The 20,215-nt window shown below is 33.6% G+C and overlaps 1 protein-coding gene across 3 annotated transcripts; it reads right to left on the bottom strand.

Moving 5' to 3' along the window:
* Nucleotides 1-3,846: 3,846 nt before the first annotated feature.
* Nucleotides 3,847-17,607, bottom strand: LOC121246277 (probable magnesium transporter NIPA2). 3 transcript variants are annotated; one of them, XM_041144397.1, is made up of 9 exons: nt 17,318-17,607; nt 16,930-16,985; nt 16,604-16,660; nt 13,689-13,779; nt 13,393-13,553; nt 11,289-11,416; nt 11,066-11,203; nt 7,474-7,566; nt 3,847-4,312 (listed from the first exon to the last, which is right to left on the bottom strand). In XM_041144397.1, the coding sequence occupies exons 3-9, from the start codon at nt 16,611-16,613 to the stop codon at nt 4,139-4,141; spliced, it is 795 nt and encodes a 264-aa protein (XP_041000331.1). In that variant the 5' UTR covers nt 16,614-16,660; nt 16,930-16,985; nt 17,318-17,607; the 3' UTR covers nt 3,847-4,138. The 3 variants fall into 3 exon arrangements, with proteins under 3 accessions (XP_041000331.1, XP_041000324.1, XP_041000318.1); XM_041144390.1 differs by having other exon boundaries at nt 13,689-13,770; nt 16,930-17,135; XM_041144384.1 differs by having other exon boundaries at nt 16,930-17,135.
* Nucleotides 17,608-20,215: the final 2,608 nt, after the last annotated feature.

A 20,215-nucleotide genomic window follows, 5' to 3' on the forward strand; every position in this document is an offset into this window, starting at 1 on the left:
CTCAATAGAACCATCAGCTCTATATTTGATTTTATAAACCCATTTACATCCAATGAGTTTTTGTCCAATAGGCAAAGAGGTAACAGTCCAAGTATTATTATTCTCTAAGGCTAGAATCTCGGCAGGCATAGCATCTCTCCAATGAGAGTGCTTGACTGCCTGATAATAAAACTCAGGCTCTATATCAGCAGTAATAGCTAATGCAAATGATTTATGTTTAGGGGATAGTCTATGATAAGAAAGAAAATGATTAAGATTATATAGAATACCTACTAGTATAGGAACAAAACCTGTGGAATTTGATGTAGAGTGTGTAGTAAGAGAGTTGCAATAGTAATGCTGCAAATAACCAGGAGCTCCTCTATCTCTAGATGATTTAAGAATTGGAAGAGAAACTGTTTTAGATTCTGGTACAGGGGCTGTTTCAGATTCTGTTTCAAGGGTTGATTCAGATTCTATGAATGAATCTGAAACTGAATGAATTTGTGTGGATGAATAGGGCTGTGGTTTAGTATCTGTATGGTTTTGAGAGGTAGTGGGAGAATCTGTATTTGGTGAAAAAAAATTCTCAGCAGGAAGTGAAGATATAGTTGAAGGCATATTATAATGTTCAAAAGTTGATGGTTGACTTGGAATAATATTAAAATGCTCTGAAGTTGAAGGTAGAACAAAAGGAAAAATGAGATTTAAAAGGAAAAACATACTCATGAAAAACAACATGCCTTGACACAAAGGTATTATTTGTAGTAAGATCTAACAGTTTGTAACCCTTAATACCAAAAGGATAACCAAGAAGTATACACTATCGTGCTCTATGATCAAACTTAGATCTTGATCTAAGTAGAGAAGATGCAAAACAGAGATGTCCAAAAGTTCTAAGATGATCATAAGTGGGAGGTGATTGAAAAAGTAGTTCACAAGTTGATTTATTTCCAAACAAAGGTGTAGGTAATCTGTTTATAAGATGAGTAGCTGTAAGAATGGAATCACCCCAGAAATGAATAGGTAAATCGGACTGAAACATTAAGGCCCGAGCAGTGTTTAAAAGGTGTTGATGTTTACACTCAACAATAGAATTCTGTTGAGGAGTTTCAACACAATTGAAATGATGGATAACACCTTTAGATTGAAGGAAAGATGTTAAGGAAAATTCAGTACCATGGTCAGTATGAATCCATGTTGCCCGTGTACAATCATCAACAATTGTTAAAAAAAATTTATGACCTTCAACAGTGGGGGTAGAAAAGGGTCCTCATACATCACAATGAATCAAATCAAATGGAAATGCAGACATATGCGAATTATGAGGAAATGGCAATTTTTTTTGTTTGGTAAGAGGACAAACAAGACATGGAGAGTCAGTATCTAATATATCAGGCACAAGTTTATGTAAAAATTTCATCCTAGAAAGAGAGGGATGACCTAATCTATTATGTCAAAGTTCAAACAAGGCATGTTTTGAGGATTTGGAACAAACAAACAACTGTTTAGCTAAATTGGATGTTATTACAGGTAAAGAATGAGTTTAAAGTAAATCATTAGTAGAAGAGCCTGATTGTTGCAAAAAGTAGAGCCCTCCCTTGTGCCTTTCAAAGACAAGCAGCAAGTTAAAGTCAAGGTTAACTTGCTAACAAAAATTAATTTGAATGAAAAAGCTAGAATGAAAAGAACATCTCTAAGTGTCAAATCCTTAGAAATGTGAACAGTGCCAATATGTGAAGCAGATAGACTTTGGCCATTTGGAAGCTTGACAATAATGTTAATGACTGGTATGAAGGAAGAAAAAAATTATGTTGATGGAACCATATGATCTGCGGCTCCCGAATCAATAATCCAAGAGGACAAACCAAGATTAGTAGGTAAAACACAATTGGAAGAAAAAATAGATGGAATAAGAGAAAAGTCTATACCAGCAATTGAAATAGAGGAAACTGAATTAGCAGTGTGTGGTGGATTGACAGAGGAGGTAACAAGATCAGATGGTTGAAGCATAGCCAGTAACTGCTGATATTGAGATTCAGCTAATGAAAATGGAGATGTAGCCAAAGAGGTGTTGTCAGAGACAACTTGATTGATCATGGACTGCGGCCATGGCTTCAATTTGTATCCAGGAGGAAAGCCGTGAAGCTTGAAGCACTTTTCAATAACATGACCAACAAGGCCACAATGTTTGCACACAGGACACTCTTTCTTGAACACAAGCTCCACAGATCGATTAGTATCATACCTCACAGTAAAAGCATAATTGTCATGTGAAGATGCAGGAGATATAGAAATTGTACGTTGTTGTTCCTCTTGTAAAACAAGGCTGAAAACCTTATTAAGAGGAGGCAGAGGATCCATTAAGAGGATCTGAGCCCTAACAGATGTATATGACTCATTTAAACCAACAAGAAATTGAAGTATGTGCTCTTGTTGAACATAAGAATTAAGTTTGTGAACAGCTCCACAAGAACAAACTGGAATTGGTTTGTAATTGATTAATTCATCCCAAAGACGTTTTAGCTTAGTAAAATAGGCACTAACAATCAACTAGCCTTGAGAAAGAGTCGAAATCAACTTTTGTAATTGAAAAATACGGGGGCCATTCTTCTGAGAGAATCACTCCTTGAGATCATTCCAGATCTCATGTGTCATATTAATGTAGAGAATACTAGCAGAAATCTCAGATAAAACAGAGTTGAGATTACCATATTATTATAGCACAACCAAGAAGGAAACGTTGTATTGGCAGAATCTGAAGGTTTGAGAATAGATCCGTCGACGAACCCTAACTTGTTCTTCGCAGAGAGCGCCATGTGCATCGATCGACACCATGAGTGACAGTTATCACCATTCAAATATTGCGTAACAAGAACAGTACCAGGACTATCTCTTGGATGAAGGAAGAAAGGACTGGATGCTTCTTCCATGGAAGATTTCGGAGCTATGAGAAGAGGAAAGAGGAAGGGGAAAAGTCGCGAAAGAAGCGTGCGGAAGAAGACTTCTAGAATACTTCTGATACCATATTAAATGTAAAACACATGTATAAAATACCTCTATGTATATTCCGAAATCAATGAGTATACACAAGTTATTATAAAATGTGATACTTTTTTTTTTCCTCCACTGGCATTTGATATGGTAACTCCATCGAACCAACACCTTTTCAACAAATAATTATAATTTCTAAATCAAACGAAGCCTACCACACATGTGAACTGAAAATCTTATGACCTACAAACACATGGGAGGCCTTGTTTGATGGAAAATGTCGTCGATGTGAAGCGCGATTTCTATTCACTTTTTGCAAGGAAAATGGTATAGATATAACATTTTTAATTAATATATTGTTTTGAATAGAGGGTATTTTTATAAAATAAATTGTAAAAGATTTTATAGGAGTGTGATTATTTTATAAAAATGACCTTCATTTAAATTAGGCTTATAAAGAGAATTGTGTATGCATCGTGATTCGTTACCCTTCTTGCGACCATTTCCTTGCATAATTTTTAGTAAAAGCTTGACTAGAAGAGTCAACATTTTTTCTTCTCTTGATGAATATGAACAGCCATGTCTTTGCCAAACAGATCACATGCTAAGACTACATAAAAAGGCAAAATACTAATTCAAAGGAAACTATAAGTTAGTTAAGATGGGACGAGATGAGATAAAAATTGAAAGTTGAATAAAATATTATTTTTATTTTGAAATTTAAAAAAATTGAATTGTTTATTATATTTTGTTTGGAAGTTTGAAAAAGTTATAATGATCAAACGAGATAGATGAGTTGAGATGGTTTCACCATCCAAACCAAGCCATGCTAAGACCGAAAAAAATTTCAGAAAATATCACCACATTTTCCCATTGACAAGAGGAAGATCTTCTTTTCCTTTCCTCCCTGCCCCCTCTCCTAAGAGAGGAGAAAAAAATAACGTTGCCTGTCACAAGCTTTACATGTATTTTTTCTTTTTTTTGTCTTGATAAGTATCAAACTGATTTACATACTGCTTACAATTTAAGAAGCATCTTCTGCTAAAAACCTATTCCTCATTCTCGTGTTTGACATCAAGATTCATTCAAGTCCGAAAAGTGTGTTTTGCAGAGGGAACATAGCTAAAAGATGACCATGGTGCTGCTTACACTTCAGTATTTGGGTCTATCTGGAATTGGAGTTTGAACTGGGGTGGCTTGGGCTTGTAAAAACAGGGGGCTGCACAGGTGTACTATTTCCCATATCCTTGGTTTTGTGAAGGAGAAATGTCCCTGATAATATTGTGACAAAGCCACACAACTCAGTTGCAATCTGTGATGCATCTTGTGAGTCCCAATCCTGCAGTTGTAACGAAAAAATAGAGGAGAAACCAGATTATGAACAGTAGAAAGCATACAAATCCAAGACAAAACATATGAACAAAAAGAAAATCCCATAAACACTCAAGATTACCTTAAATGTAGCAAAATTATTAAGAAATCCAAACCCTTTTTTTTAGAATCTACCAAGCATGCACAAGAAAGTAATAGCAAAGGAGAAGAAAATCAAGAAGCAAGATAGAGAGTTTATCATGATTCTACAAGATTGCATGCATTTTCGGGGGCAAGAAGCACGATGTTTCATTTCCACTAAAATTAAAAAGAAAAAAAATACAATGAATTTCACTCTCTCTAAAAACTTAAATTAGCTCTTGAGTACAACACAAAAACTTATAAAGTTCACAAATTAGACTAGGATTCACAATCTTAAAAAGATTTACAATCCTAGAAGGATTTATAGGCATATCTTGAAAATGATAAAATATTCTATTTCAAGCATATTATCAATTGCTCCTTTTGTAACTGATCTTCATCAAACACAATATCTCAGCCAATGATACTTCTTATGGTAGATAGGATTTCACACTCTATACCCCCATATGTTCCATCTGGATATAGAATACACTTTAGATATCTAGACTTTGAGAATGAAAACATTTGCCAACCAAATGCCCGTAGAACGAAATAACACAAAGGCTAGTTAGGCCAGACTTCTATAGGCATTTCATGGCTAAGTGCTATAGTGGATGAGTGATTAACAATGAATGAGTCGCATTAATATCCTAAGCATAGAATTTCTGCAACACTTCTAGTAAGATCCATACATTTGGCCTCAAAATTTTATTATTGCTGCACTGAGAACTGCATGCTGCCTGAAAATTGCACCCCCACTACAAAACATTTTTACATTGCTTGGTGGTATGTCGATTTCAATATCAGTAACAAACACATGATCTTCTTCCTCGTTCAGTTATCCATCGAAGCATTTAGTATCTTAAAACGTGAAAAAACGTCACATTCTCTTTTGAACTTATAAAACCAAAACCTTTCTATAGAAGTTATTGATAAACGAATTAAAAATAGCTCCAACCACCAAGGGATTTAACATGAGATTCTCAAGTATCAGTGCATATGACCAACCACAGTATTACCGTTCAACCATGGTATCTCTATCTAAAAAGTGCATGTCACCTAGCGATACTCCTTTCAGTGCTTTCACTGCAACCAACACCCCTTTGAAAATTGTACACAGATCATTTTCTCTAGAATGTTTGTAACTACATCAAATTTTCCAAATGGCGGAAGGCATTTTGCAGCCAGGAATATAAGAACACCTATAATGATGTAAGTAATACTCAAAAGTCTCAGGTATACTGATTCTCACATCACCAATTCCACCTATTTCATACTCATTATCATCATCCGGAGTACACGATTTCACATGCTTACCATAGATCTAGCACTGTCTTTTTACTTGCTCTTTTAACTTTGACTTGGAATGATTTCTTCTATTTTCACTGGACTCTACTAACAGTAACAGGTCTGCCTCTATAAGTCATTGAGGCATCAGGATTCTAACTATTTTTTCTGCAAAACTCTTCAATGAGCAATTGATTAACTACAGACTCAAAACTGAAATCAGTAGTATTACTCATGGACATAATACTCCATCCCATGAATCTGGCATGAAACAAAGAAAATAGTGGTTCTTCTTAGTTTATCTGAGCTCTCAACTTGATTTGCATGATAAGTTAAAAATTAAATTCTCTTACAAATTAAATCCTACCATGCCGGCAGTGCGGACGGTATGCCCATACCCTCCGCACCGGCTTGCAAATACAATGTTTCTTTAAGTATATCATCCTAGATGACTTTAGCTATCTACTCCACAACCACTTCGAACATACTAGAATCATCTAATGCTAGAAGCAAATCATATTGGACTTGTTCTTTTACTCAAATTTGTTACTTATGTTTTTGTGCCTGTTATCCTTCCCTTAGATTGCAATTGTACAATTTCCTTTGACTAAAACTATCCGTCTTCAACTTCCTCATAGCATAATTGGAACCACTAAAGAAAGGCACCTCAAACGTTGTAGAAATTGAACCAGCCATTGAAACTACACAAATACAATATCAAGATGTAAATCTTGTGTGGACAACAACAACATAACCATGTACTCTAATGCCATAGCAAAAAGTACATAAACGGAAAAAAAATACTTGCAAACAACAAGAAATCAAGAAGCAACACCATAAATTAATGGGGTCAGGCAAGATTGTCCATGTCGACAGAATGACAAGAAAAAACACTATAATATTTTTCCCTCATTGGTCTGTGTGTTTCTTGATGAAACCTTATATAAATACTTAAGTACAATGCCAAAATGTATGAAAGTAAAATCTACTTATAGACAAAAAAATATCCAAATAAATTAGGATTCAAAAGTCAGATAACGACTAGAACTCACAATCCTGAAGAATTTATGATCCTATGAAAAAAAGGACTAGAATTTCCACATCCAACAAGTACTAGGATTTTAACAGTTTCAAACATTTTCTGAATTTTAGCACAAGCTTCCTTTTTTACTTTGATATGCATCTGCATTATTTGAAGTTCATGCGAAATAGTTTCAGATTCCTGTAACTTATTCCTAAATCCCACAATCTTCTGTACCCTGAGCACAATATTTTAGAAGCTGTTCCCAAGCATTACTGCATGGAGGAAATAAATTAAGCTTTTCACCATGGAAGATTCCGACTAAAACAAAGACAGAAGGACTTGCATGACAATAAATGGCCACAACAGTTTGGCAGAATTAAAACTTTCCCATGTTTGGATATACAGTAAACATAATAAGTGCTGTATTATTTTCTCTAAAAACTTTTCAATAACGTCTATCCACATAAATTTGAGTCGGCATTCATTTAAACAGTATCATTTAAAGAAATCTTATATGACTCTAGTACGGTCATGGTTATGGTTATAAATCATGAGGGCCATATTCTGGATGGCAAATATCGACCTTTCTATGCATTGGCCAAAATGACAGGGGCACCATTTTATTTGCATAAAACTACCAAATGAATTCTAATAGTTCTACAACGTTTAAAAATAATGGTATAGCTTAAGAAACATCAAGTATTCCAAGGATAATTGAAGGCTGAGTATCAAATCACCTTAAACATGATCATACTGGCAAAAATGGTGAGTGATGTAAACATGACATAGTAAACTGGAGATACAACAGCAGTGTTAAAGGTATCCAGAGCCTGCAAAGATGGATCCAAAGTATATATTAAGCATCTCCTAATTGCATAATTAGAGAAAGTTGAAGTAGATTAAAGGATGAACATCTAACGCAAAATATTAATGCAAAATTTCATTCAGAAATGAAAATGGGAAACGAAAGTAAAAACTGTAAACAAAAGTATTACTTCTTTCTGATTTTGTTATGCAGGCTACGGATCATTGGAACGCCATGATGATTTTTAACATTTTTGTCCAGAGTTCGTAGTAAGGGCGGGAATGAAAATCATAAGGTCCTTCAAAGTGTGATGTCCTAAATTGAGGGTTGTTGAGTTATTTATTTAAAAACTATTGATTTTAGAGGGGAACAGTATGAACATATAAACTCCAGGTATGATCTTGGAAGAAAGAAGTGCATGCTGAAGTTGTTATTCAAAGAACCAAAGAGTATATTCTTAAACCAAGAGCATTGGACACTTCATAAAAGAAAAACTAAGGAAGATTACTTTTAACCCTCTCAAACTATCAAACTACCACTCATTTTTTCATGTAACCTTGGTTTGGCACCCTGATTTGAAGTTTCAGATTCAATATTCATCCCTAGGGCCTGCAAGGATAAGCAGCTGGATTTAGAGGAGCACAATTGTTACAGATTTCATGTCCCAGATTGTGTATAAGAACATGGTGAATGGGAGCCCTCAACTTGGGAGGAAGAATTCTTGCCCTTTACAATGATTCTAAGGGGCTCCAACTGTATCATTGACTAATCCTTTTAGAGTATAAACCCTTATGTGGCTTGGGCCTTCCTTAGGTGATGCAAGAGAATCAGAGTTTGATAATGTTGAGATGGCAGAAGGTTATTTTTTCCAATTTTTCTAAAGAAGCCCTAATCTCAAAGTTTATCTCAGAGTTCTCTCTCGGTTTGCGTTTCTCAATCTCAATCTCTAGCTTCTATTATTTAGCTAGCTGTCGGAATAATTATTATCTGCTCCGGCGTCATTAGGTTATTACAAATAGTTCTTACCCTTTGTTCTCGAGTTGTGCCATCTATGATGATTTGATGGCTTGATGAGGACGCAATGGATTTAAAGGGGGGAGACTATAATACTCCAGATTACATATAGGATGGAGGTGAATGGAATCCCACACTGCTTTGGAGGGAAAAATTCTTGCCCTTTTTAATTATTCCAAGGGTTCTGATTGTATCAATTAGTCCTTTTGGAGTATGGGCCCAAATGTGACTTTAGGAGAAGTAATATATAACACAACTCGTGAACCCAACATAAATACGACACGAAATAAACTGGTTTGGATTTTATATAAATGGGTTTAGGTCAAAAAGAGTAGACCCGATAAGACAGGATTAATAAGCAGGTCAATTGTGGGTCAACTAGCTAAATCCGCAATCAATCCGTATAACACAAATAAATAATATTTTCAAGTTCTATGATTTTTTAGTTTTATATGCCTCTATGGTTTCTTTCAGATGTAATATTAATATTAGTATTTAACTACTTAATATCTCAAACTATTATAAACTTTTTTGTTAACATGAAACTATTTTGGAAAAAATAATTTTCTTATATTTTATTGGTTTGAATATTGATCATAAAATATTTTATCATGAATCTAGTTGTAATTGTGAATGATTTATGTAATTATCCTTGTATTCTATTTGAAATTATAATAATTGAATCAAAATAAATATACAGTTTAGCTTAGCCCATTTATATGAAACGGGTTAAACGGGTTGTGTTTAAGTTAACCCAATAAAAGTAAATCTAGAGCTAGCAATATTGGACACGACCCGTAAAGGCGACACAAATATGAGATGGAATAATAGGATTAGGATTGTGCATAATAGGGTTTGGGTCAATCTGGGTCAACCCAAATATGACACACCATTAATCGGGTCAGATCTGAGTTGACCCGACAGGTTCACAAGTCAACCCATATGACCCATTTATATGTAAATATTTAAAAATATATATTATATGTTATATATATATGGAGAACTTAGGATGTATAGGAATTCGAAGTTAGAAATTTTGCCTTTCGAAAAAAAAAATCAGTTTCACTATCTTGAAGCATCTTTTGGCAAATGATATTCTTAGTATTCTCTTTTATTTGTTATTTTTTTCATAATTAAAGTTTCCAAAAGTTTGTCGAAAATGATTTTTTTTTTTTTTACTTTCATACCTCACTTCTCACATTTAATAAGGTGAAACAATTAGTACTCAACTCAGAAAAAGATAAATGGTAAAATATCATTTCTCATTTCTCACATGGGAAATCATAAAAGATTCAAGGTTGTATTAAGTCAAAGAAAAAATATATAAAACAATTTGATCCTGGAATTTTGGGTGCCGGAGGAGTAGTAAGAAATGAGTTTGGGAAAACGGTTTTTGCGTTTGCCAATTCCATTGGAAGTGGTAATAATAATCTTGCGGAAGTTATAGCCTTGCAAAGAGGGCTTGAGCATTGTAAAAGATTGGGGCTTAATAATATAATTATTGAAATGGACTCGCTTTTGGTTGTTAATTGGGTTAAGGATGGAAGATGTAGTCTCTGGTACTTAGAGGATTTTTGGGAAGACACTATGAATATGTTGGCAGAGATGAATTTTTCTATTAAGCATATTTATCGGGAAGGGAATAAGGCTGCAGATTTTTTGGCTCGGTTGGGAAGTAATGGGGTCTCCCATGAGTGGTTAGGGCAGATAGAAGTTCCTCATCTATTAAGAGGTATATTTAGAACAGATTCATGTGGATTGGCTTATCTCAGGAAGTGTGGATGTCTTTAGTATGGGTAATACTTTTTTTAGGAAGGACGGATTGCGTTTCAGTACTCTCATTTACATAAGAATCCTTTAGATAGGCATGTTTTATTTGGTTTTGTTCACTTGTAAGTTTGGTTATATTGTTTGAGTTTTTGTGTTGGTGTCTGGTGCTTGGGGCTTAATTAGTCTTTCTTATTATTGTAAAGCCCGCATACATCTGTTTGTTCCTCCGCCACAAGTGAGGGTTTATTAATAAACTTGGGTGGGGATCACTATTGGACAGGTGATTACTCACTCTTTAATTAATTAAAAAAAAAAAAGCTGTAAATTTGGGTTGTTACATGTAGTTTTTAGACATCCCGGGCAAGTAGGCAAATGGTAGCAGAAATCAGCAAGGAAATTATATTTTTAGGCTTTGTTGACTTAGGAAGAACATAAAAGGAAGGATAAAAGGTTTTTGAACAGCCATGCCTTATGCATAGAAGTACAGATGGTTCATAGCCTAAACACCAAACAAACAAAGAACTTTTAACTGACTTAAATCTTTCATCTTTTGGTATAACTCAAGCATGATAGAAGTAACCAAGGAAAGGAACCTTGGAGAAGTGGTTGGATAACAGCTAATATTAGGTTTTGAGGACCAGGCAATCCTGAATTTCTTTGGCTATATCTCGAAGACTAATTGCAGATATGGTATCTAAATTAATTGTATATGCCTTGACAATTAAGGTTTGAAAGTTTACCATGTTTAAGTAGTTGATCTGCAGAAGACAAAATGCTATCACAACTATTGTGAAAAACCATGTCTGGAAGAAAATAAATTGATTCATTCCTGAAAATGTAAGCTTTAAAGCAATCCCCACAGCTTTCACACTCATAACCTACAGACAAGTAAGGAAGCATGTCAGAACTAGGAGGAGGTCAAACTCAAATTGTGTACTGAGCTTCAAAAGATAATAAACAGACCGTTAGAGAGCCCGTGAGAGAACAAATTCCAATGTACACCACCAAATGGGTTTGCCCATAGCGTGGTACGTACCGGAAAATGAGAACAGCAACCACAACCACAACTATGCATGTGTAGACAATGAATCCTGTTAATTACAAAACTTCTTGTAAGTTTAGTGAACCCAAAGCGATCATGGCATCATATGGTAATGCACAAACCCCAAATGATTATTTAATTTTAGCTGGGCACTTCAACAGAACTTTTACATTGAATGGTGCCCCTTGAATAGCTATATACAGAAGGGTAAGCGCAAAACAAAATATATAAAGCACATGCAGAAGTTTAAGAATCAACTGTTGAAGACAACATTAAGAACTTGGAATTTCAAATCATACGTTTATCCATAAACCAAGAACTTGGAATTTCAATTTTATGGAAGCCTCATGGCCTAAGCAAACTGTCAATATATTGATTTATGATGAACTACATTGAATTTACCAGCTGATTCCTAAACTTCTGCATGTGCTTTATATATTTGGCTTTGTACTTACCATTCTGTATATAGCAATTTAAAGGACACCATTACTTTAAATTATTAATATGTAATAGTCAAATGATATCATGGTCTTAACAGCAAAAGATTTGTGGGTTGGAATTGGGGAGGAGGCCAAGTTCCATTTAGTCAGTTGGAACAAAGTTTGCTCTCCAATTTCTAATGGTTAATTAGGGGTTTGTAATTTGAGGATGTTTAACAAAACTCTTCTTGGGAAATGGTTGTGGAGGTACCACCTGTAAAGGGACACTTTTTGGAGGGAGGTATTGACGTCAAGTATGGAAGTGCTTGGGGCTGGTGCTCTAAGGAGATTAGGGGCAAGTATGGAGTGGGTTTATGGAAAAATATTAGGAAGGGCTGGTAAAATTTTGTTAGTCATGTTTGTTTTGCAGTTGGAGAGGGATCTAGAATGATTTTGGTACGATACTTGGTGTGGTGATCTCGCTTTCAAGATGGCATTTCATTCCCTTTATCATTTAACTTCTGATCAGGAGGCCTAAACGTTGGACCTTTTGGTCAACACCAATGGTTCTTATCAGTGGAATGTTCGGCTTACTAGAGATGCCTATGATTGGGAAATTGGTGCTTTTTCTGAGTTTTTCAGGTCCTTGTATGCTGTGAGTATTGGCTGTTTTGAGATGGATAGAATGATTTGGAAGCCTAATAATGGGAGCAAGAAGTTCACTGTTCAATCTTTTTATAAGGTCTTGACTTCCTAGAGGCATACTTCTTTTCCATGGAAGTGTATTTGGAAGAGTAAGGTGCCTTCCAAAGTTGCTTTCTATATTTGGACTGCCTCTCTTGGTAAAATCTTGAGTGTGGACAATCTGAGAAAGTGTGGTCTTATTGTCATGGATCGATGCTACAGGTATAAGAAGAATGGTGAATTTGTGGATCATTTATTATTGCATTGTGAGCTGACTAGGGTGCTTTGGGATGAGATTTTCAGTAGATCAGGTATTGCATAGGTGATGCCGGGGAGGGTGGTGGATCTCCTAGCGTGTTGGAATGGATCTTCAAGGTTGCCTCCTGGTTGCCACAGTTTGGAGAATGATTCCTTTGCATCTTATGTGGTGTATTTGGCTGGAAAGGAATGATAGATGCTTTGAAGATAAAAAACGAAACTTCAACGGCTTTTTGTGCACACTTTATTGCTTTGGTTTTCTGCAATTGTACTTGATGGAACTAGTGCTCATGATTTACTTGTTTCTTTTTCTGGTTCATAGAATGTAGTAGGTGTTTTCTTTTGTACACTCCCTGTGTACTTGGGCAACACCTATTTGATTCTCAATAATAAAGTTATTTTTACCTATAAAAAACAGCAAAAGAAGTTTAGCATCTCCCTTTAAAATAACAAGACGCGATCAATAAGGAAATTTCAGCAGGCACATATCAACGTACCGGAAAGAACATTCTACAGAACTTATGCACACTACCTACACAAGCAAAATAACCAGAAGGCTCCAAACAGAACATATCCAATAGATTAGAAAAATCATCCTTAAATTTACTTTGGTAAAATCTGAAAATATTGAAACGAAACAATTGAAGTATCACTTTTCACATACCTGGCTCTGTAGCAAGATACCACACTTCCTTAACAGAATGAATTATTCTCTCTTGAGGAGCATGCAAAACAATAGTTACAGAACCAACCACACAGAGAACACATCCGAGCATGCCAAAAATATGCAGTTTCTCTTCCAAAATAAAATGAGCTAGCACTGCACTGAATGGTGACATTTTCTTAGTATTCTTTACAGCCATACGCAGACCTATGCAAACACATAATAGTACAAGGAAATATGCAAAGAATCAAGAGTTTCTCTTGAATGCACTAAACAAAACATAAAATAAGGCATACCTGAAGATGATACTTAAAGCTCCCAATGGAGTTACAAGAATTGCAGGAGCATATGCATAAGCAGCGAAATTTGCTATCTCACCTACAATCACTGTACAAGGTTTTTAAGTCGTCATTTTTTTTATTGGTAAATAAGATTTTATTGATCATAAGAATAGGCAAAAGCCCGAGTACATGGGTCATATACAAGAGCAACACTTAGGAGTGATGTTCTAGGTTTTTAACTCATCATTAAAATGTAGCAACACAGATGAAATCATTTCCCCAAGCAAAAAAATATTGGATTTTGGAAGTCAAGCATAATAAGACCTTAATGCTGTTGATCATGGCACAGACATAAATCCAGGCTGATGGCTTTTTGGTAGAAAGTCGCACTTTAGAAAGCAAACTAGAAACTCATGTAAAAAAAATTATCCAAAGTATCCTAAGCAGGTTGTTTAATTACCAAAATAACCCAAATAGAAGTAGCCAAGCTGTTTCTATCTTCTATACTACTTGAGAGGCCAACTGATGTTTCTATTTGTAATATTTACTCTTTCCCCCATAGAGTCCCTGCATTTTAGTGTAACATGCTGTACCTATGTCCTCAATCTTAATTAATTGCTGACTATGATATCTAAAGCGCAGATTAGCCAGATCTTTCAGTTACCCTAAAGCTTCTCATTAGTAATGTTACTTAGCAAATATTAATGTGTGCGAAATCAATATCCAAAGTTTGAGTTAATCAAGATGGACCATTCTTCACAAAAGAGGACTAAAATAAAATACCATTCATTAAATCGAAATCCTTCTCATTATACACACAGTCCACAGTTGATGACTAGTGACAAACCAGACAAAACCCTCACAAAAACCAGTCTAACGCAATTCCAAACACTGACATTGCAGGCCTCTCTTCAAAACATTGAAACACAACAGGTTTATCACCAAGTCTGCTATGTCTTAGTTTGCAGTCTCATTTGAGTTCTGATCATAATGGTGAGAAATCTGTTTTTAGTCGTCTCTTTTAGGAGTCTCTCATTGTTTCCACTAGAAGACCCGGCAGCTGTGCCTGCCAAGGTGCTTGTGCGGGGTGAAACTAGGAGTGGTTGCACCCATTTTAGTTGCAGTAAATGTTTGGTGGATTATTATGGGGATCTTTCTATTTGCCCTACATCCATGGATCATCAATTCAAGAGCTAAGGAACATATTCCCAGTTTGTCTAATGGTTCCCCTACAAAAATTACAAGACATGAGCTCAAAAATGCTCAATGATTCCATTTTCTTATCTTCTATTTCATAGGTTTCCTAATTTTCCCATCAGCCTTTTTCTCCATTTCCAAGATTACACAAAATCTTCAATGAGCTTTTACCCCTCGTTATGTATTTTTCTTGATCTCAAGATGAGAAGATTGGTACAGGGCATAAAGTTGGTGGCATGTATTTTCTTGATTATAAGCTTTCAGTAGTTCAAACTCTCACATCTTCATCATCATCATTTAGAGTAGCACTAGCATCTTAGTCAACCTTCCCTACATATTTTGAAACGTCGTATTATGAACCTTGGACAAGTGTCCTTGCTAGCTTATGAAAGATAACAACTTGGTAAATATTATCGTGCTTCCAATCCTTCTGCATTAATTCATTCGTATGTATGAGGACCATATATTGAATAAAATAATCTCATATTTTAGGACATTTGTGGGTAACTGTTCTTGTATGACATGGTTGTTTTTATGAAGTCATGAGTTGAGCTTTTTGTGCATTCCATTTTTTGAAAAAAAGGAAATAAAAACTTATTTGAATGCCAAATTCAGATTTTGTATTGGACCCTACAAGTAAATATGAATCTACTTCCTTTGTTACTTGAATAATAAATGTCTTCACACACCACAACAAAACAGAGGGGCTAAACAAAAAAATAAAAAATCATTTATTATGTGACTTGAGTGATGTGGTTCCCAAATGGTTTTAGGGTGATGTGGTTCGTATTGCTTGTCACCTTATTGGTTGCCTTGCTCAGTTCTAGTTAGTGTCTCTACCCACTCTACTCTGTTTCCTAAGGTGATAAAGCTGAAGGCCAATTTATAGCCTATAGCTGCTATTTCTAGATAATCATTGAGATATTTGTTTTGTAATATAGTTTAAAACAGGAAATGATTGTTGTATGTTGCGATAACCAGAGCGCTATACATCTGAATAAAAATCTAGTGCGCAGGACCAAGCATATTCTTATATAAAAGGGTGATAACCCCAAAGTAGGGCTTTAGCCCAATTACAGGCTTCAAATAAGGGCTTTGGGTCAATTGGGTTTTGGCTGCCCAATGTAATTCTCCTAGCTGAGGAGTAAGCTAATCGTTTTTGACATTAAAGGATGCTCAATGGAGTAATGCTTTGAGTGTATTTGGGGCTAGATCTCAATATATTTCACTACTATTGTACTTCATCTTCAATTTTTCTTTGTGTGTAGCTATAGGCCTTTATGACAAACCATCTAGTTATAGAGTCATATCTATCATCTCAAACTTTTGAATGCAACAGCTAGAATTGTCTATGCTACGATATCTCATGACAAACTAAGATTTTAGATGACAAACATTTAAAGGACATAAAACGAAATAAATAAATCAAAATGTGGTGATAAGAAGAAACTAAATGACAACTACTTGAGATTACAGCATTATCTCTGTTCACCAATCAGCTTCATCTAGTGGCATGCCCTTTATTATGTCGATGAGAATGTTCCCTACTATAAAAATTACAAATATTCGGAATCCAATTTCATAAAGTGTTTAAACACAAAGCAAGAAAAAAATACCGGGAAAAAAATAAATGGAGAGAAATAACAAACAGAAAAGTGCGAGGTTCTTTTCTTTGTTTGTTGATGAGTAAAAATTGGAAGGCCGATCAAAATTCAAGTTTAAGAATTACTTACTAGTTACCATTCCAGCCCACCACAACGGTTGATACAGGTACGAATACCCTCCCGACCCTGATCATATTAGAGCCCAGCATTAAATAATAATCACATGACTAATCAACCGAAATCCATCATTTCTCGGGCAAATAGTACTTATTCAATTGTCAACAAAATCGAGCATATAAGCCCACAAAACATAGAAAATTACACACATACCTGCGTACTCATGGATGTAGCATATATACGTTTCAGTTCTAGTTTTTGGGTAACGTAAACATGATACATTACAAAAAACAAATGAAACAGACAAAAAAAAAAAAAACAACAGAAGGGTATTGAACCTGCTCTGGTTCCTGTATCCCCAGCTTTTTTAAGACCTTTCTTCTTGATGATAAAGCTACAGCCAATAAAAATGCTTGATGAGACAGCCAGAACAAGTCCATGAACATTGTCAGATGATATCCCCATTGACCAGAAAAAAATATATAGAGAAGAAAATATAATATTTTTCCAATTCTTGCAGGGCCAAGAAATCCGGTCCAAGTCCCTGCATCCATCAAATCTGATATAAGCCAAACGTAGGTGCACATATGAATCTCAAAGATATTACTCTTTGAGCTCAACGCGTTGTATAGCATAAAATGAAACGGGGAAAAGCATAACAAAAGAAGTTAAGAATGAAATAAAGAAGGAACCATCGAAACAATGCAAATGAAACCAGAAATGAACCTTCTTGGCACCCTGCAAAATGGGAATGGAGGTTAAAATCTCCGGTTCGTCATTTCAACAAATGACTGAAAGTATTTTGTTCGGTTTGAGATTGAATTCTGGGATGTTGGATGAAGAAGTTTGATGGGTTTTGGGTTGCGTTCACAGAGAGACAAACAGAGAGAGAGAGAGAGAGAGAGAGAGAGAGAGAGAGCGAAAGAGTAGACGGAAAGTCCGTTGCATTAGCCTCTGTAGTCTCTCTCTGATCAGAAACGAATGGAAAACAAAAAAACCAGAGTTTAAAAGAGCGTTTCCGCATCCCGCGTTCTCTCTTCAAAGCCTCATATTAATATTGCCACTGTCCTCTCTCCCCATTTTTACCCTTCTCTTTTTACTTATTTCCTACCGTATATATACATGCAATTTAATTTAATTTTCTTTTTATTTTTTCCATCCTCTCCCTCTCTCTATAAATTTTATTTTTTAAAATAAGATCTTCTGAAGATAATAAATATAAGATAAATACTTTCATTACTTTTTTTTATAAAAATAAATTTATAAACCAACGTCACTTGATTAAGTATATCAGATTGTAAAATTACTTTTATTTTATAAAATTTTAACATATCACATAAAATTATGTCAATTTATAAATTTATTCTTATGAGATATCTATGTATATATCCCTTTTCTAAATATAATATCATCAAATTTATAAGAATATTTTTTTTATAACAAAATTTATAAGAATATTGTTTATATGATTTTATAACAAAATAAATCGATAATAGATTTGACAGAGACAATGCATTCATATAATTAATGCAAAATTGCATGTATGTAAAGGCTGAGCATTTTGAGGAGTGTGAGCTGAATACTTGAATAGTGAATACCCTGGTATTGAGATTCATTGAAATGCATGCAGTATGATTATTCAGAAAAAAAAAAAAAAAAAAACCAGAAAAAAGATATTTATTTTGATTATATGCCTTTTTAAACTTAATGAAAATGAGTTTTAATATTGTTTAATAAATATTAATTTGATTATGATAATTTCGAAAAATATTCTATCTATAAGAGATTCGAAATTTGATTGTTCTGGATAAGTATATATTTTTTAAATCTCTAATTTGGATTATTGAAAATCACTCAAATTAAACTTAAAACATCTTATCAAAATCTAATTATCAACAAAAATAAAGGAAAAATAATTTTTAAATAATCCACTTTTTGAAAATATAAGATATTGGTTGCCTCCTTCGTAATTTAGGTGTTTTCAACTATATTACATCGTTAAGACTTTTTATATAATCATCTAATAATTGTTTTTGAAAAAATAATACAAAATTGAAATAATTAGCACAAATACATGGGATATAGCTTTTGTATTTGTTAAAGACTTAAAGTGTATTTTTTTTTTAGAAGCACTATGGCCACAATGAAATATTATAAAAATAAATTCACATATTGATGTAGTTTCATATGATACATTAGATCTATTTTATAATAAAAATAATTTTATACTATATCACATTTCATCGAATCATATCAATTTGAGAATTTATTTATATAAAATATGAGTAATGCTAGATACAGTCATAGATTATGTAAACATTGCGCATTGTTTTAGAAAAAGAGTTGGGCCTACCATTAAAAAATTAATTTTTTCATATGGATCTCATGTTTACTCATTTTTTTTAAAATGAATGTACGACGCTTGCACACTCTATAACTGCAAATATAATTTCTCATTAAATATTTTGATAACTAAATAAATTTTTTTTTTAAAGAAGGTCATGTGGATGTCATTGTGCTTCAATGCTAGCCAAGAAAACTCCTTACCTTCCTCAAAAAACTGCATTGTTAATATATTTATTTAATATTGCCTATTTATCTGTCATGCGAATGGCAAGATCACTTCTTCCATCAAATTTCATGCATTAATTCAATTGGTCTTTAAATTCATTAGCTTATTTAATTTCACATTATCTCTCAAAATATACGAGAGTGTTTAAATCAATTATATATTTGGAGCTTAAAGTATAAGAACAAAAATTATATATATGTTTCAAAAACTCATAATCCCAAAATAAAATAAATGTAAAGAAAAGTGCACATGTTTATATTTGTAGTCGGTCCAAATAAAAGAAAAATAACACCAAAATCAATAAAGTTAAAAAAAAAAAAAAAAAAAAAAAAAAAGAAGAAGAAGAACAGAAAAAGATACCCGGCGATCATGTCCGCATATTCGAAAATAAGCATAGGGAAAAAGAAAATTTCATTAACGTTGGTTCGTATAAGATGAAAAATTTGTGAATAGTAATTAGATGGTTTAAGTTAAGATTATTTTGGAGATTTAGAAAATAAGAGAGAAAAATATGATTAGAATATAATTTATTATTTTTATTTTTGTTTTGAAATTTGAAAAAATTGAATTGCTTTTTGTATTTTGTTTAGAAATTTAGAAAAGTTGTGATGATTAACCTCGTTTGGTTACACAGATGAGATGAGATGAAATGAAAGTTTAATAAAATATTGTTAGGATATAATTTTTTAATATAATTTTGTTTTTAAGATTTAAAAAAGTTGAGATGATTTTAATATTTTATTTGAAAGTTTGAGAAAATTGTAATAATTAAATGATATGAGATAGTTTGTGAAAACAAACTAGGTCTAAGTAATGATGAAATGGAGAATTTGAAAATTTAAAATTGAGAAATCTTTGTATTTAAATAGTATTTAGATATTGAGAGAAGATTAACGAAATGAAACGAGATGAGAGAAGATAATTTCAAAGATTTATGAAATCAAACCATTGCTTTGCCAAACTTTCAAATAAAAAATAAAAAAACAATTCAATTTTTAAATCTCTAAACAAAAATAATACTAAAAAATTATATTCTAATAATATTTTAACTT

Source organism: Juglans microcarpa x Juglans regia, chromosome 1D, assembly GCF_004785595.1.
Source record: "Juglans microcarpa x Juglans regia isolate MS1-56 chromosome 1D, Jm3101_v1.0, whole genome shotgun sequence".
NCBI lineage: Eukaryota > Viridiplantae > Streptophyta > Magnoliopsida > Fagales > Juglandaceae > Juglans > Juglans microcarpa x Juglans regia.

Excerpts from the sequence above, each read along its gene's own strand:
- LOC121246277 (XM_041144384.1), bottom strand. The coding sequence starts at position 17,056 with ATGGGGATATCATCTGACAATGTTCATGGACTTGTTCTGGCTGTCTCA. Across the intron at positions 13,780-16,603 it reads GTGGGCTGGAATGGTAACTA|TGATTGTAGGTGAGATAGCA; the intron begins GTAAGTAATTCT and ends AACCTTGTACAG. Across the intron at positions 13,554-13,688 it reads GCTTTAAGTATCATCTTCAG|TGCAGTGCTAGCTCATTTTA; the intron begins GTATGCCTTATT and ends GTCACCATTCAG.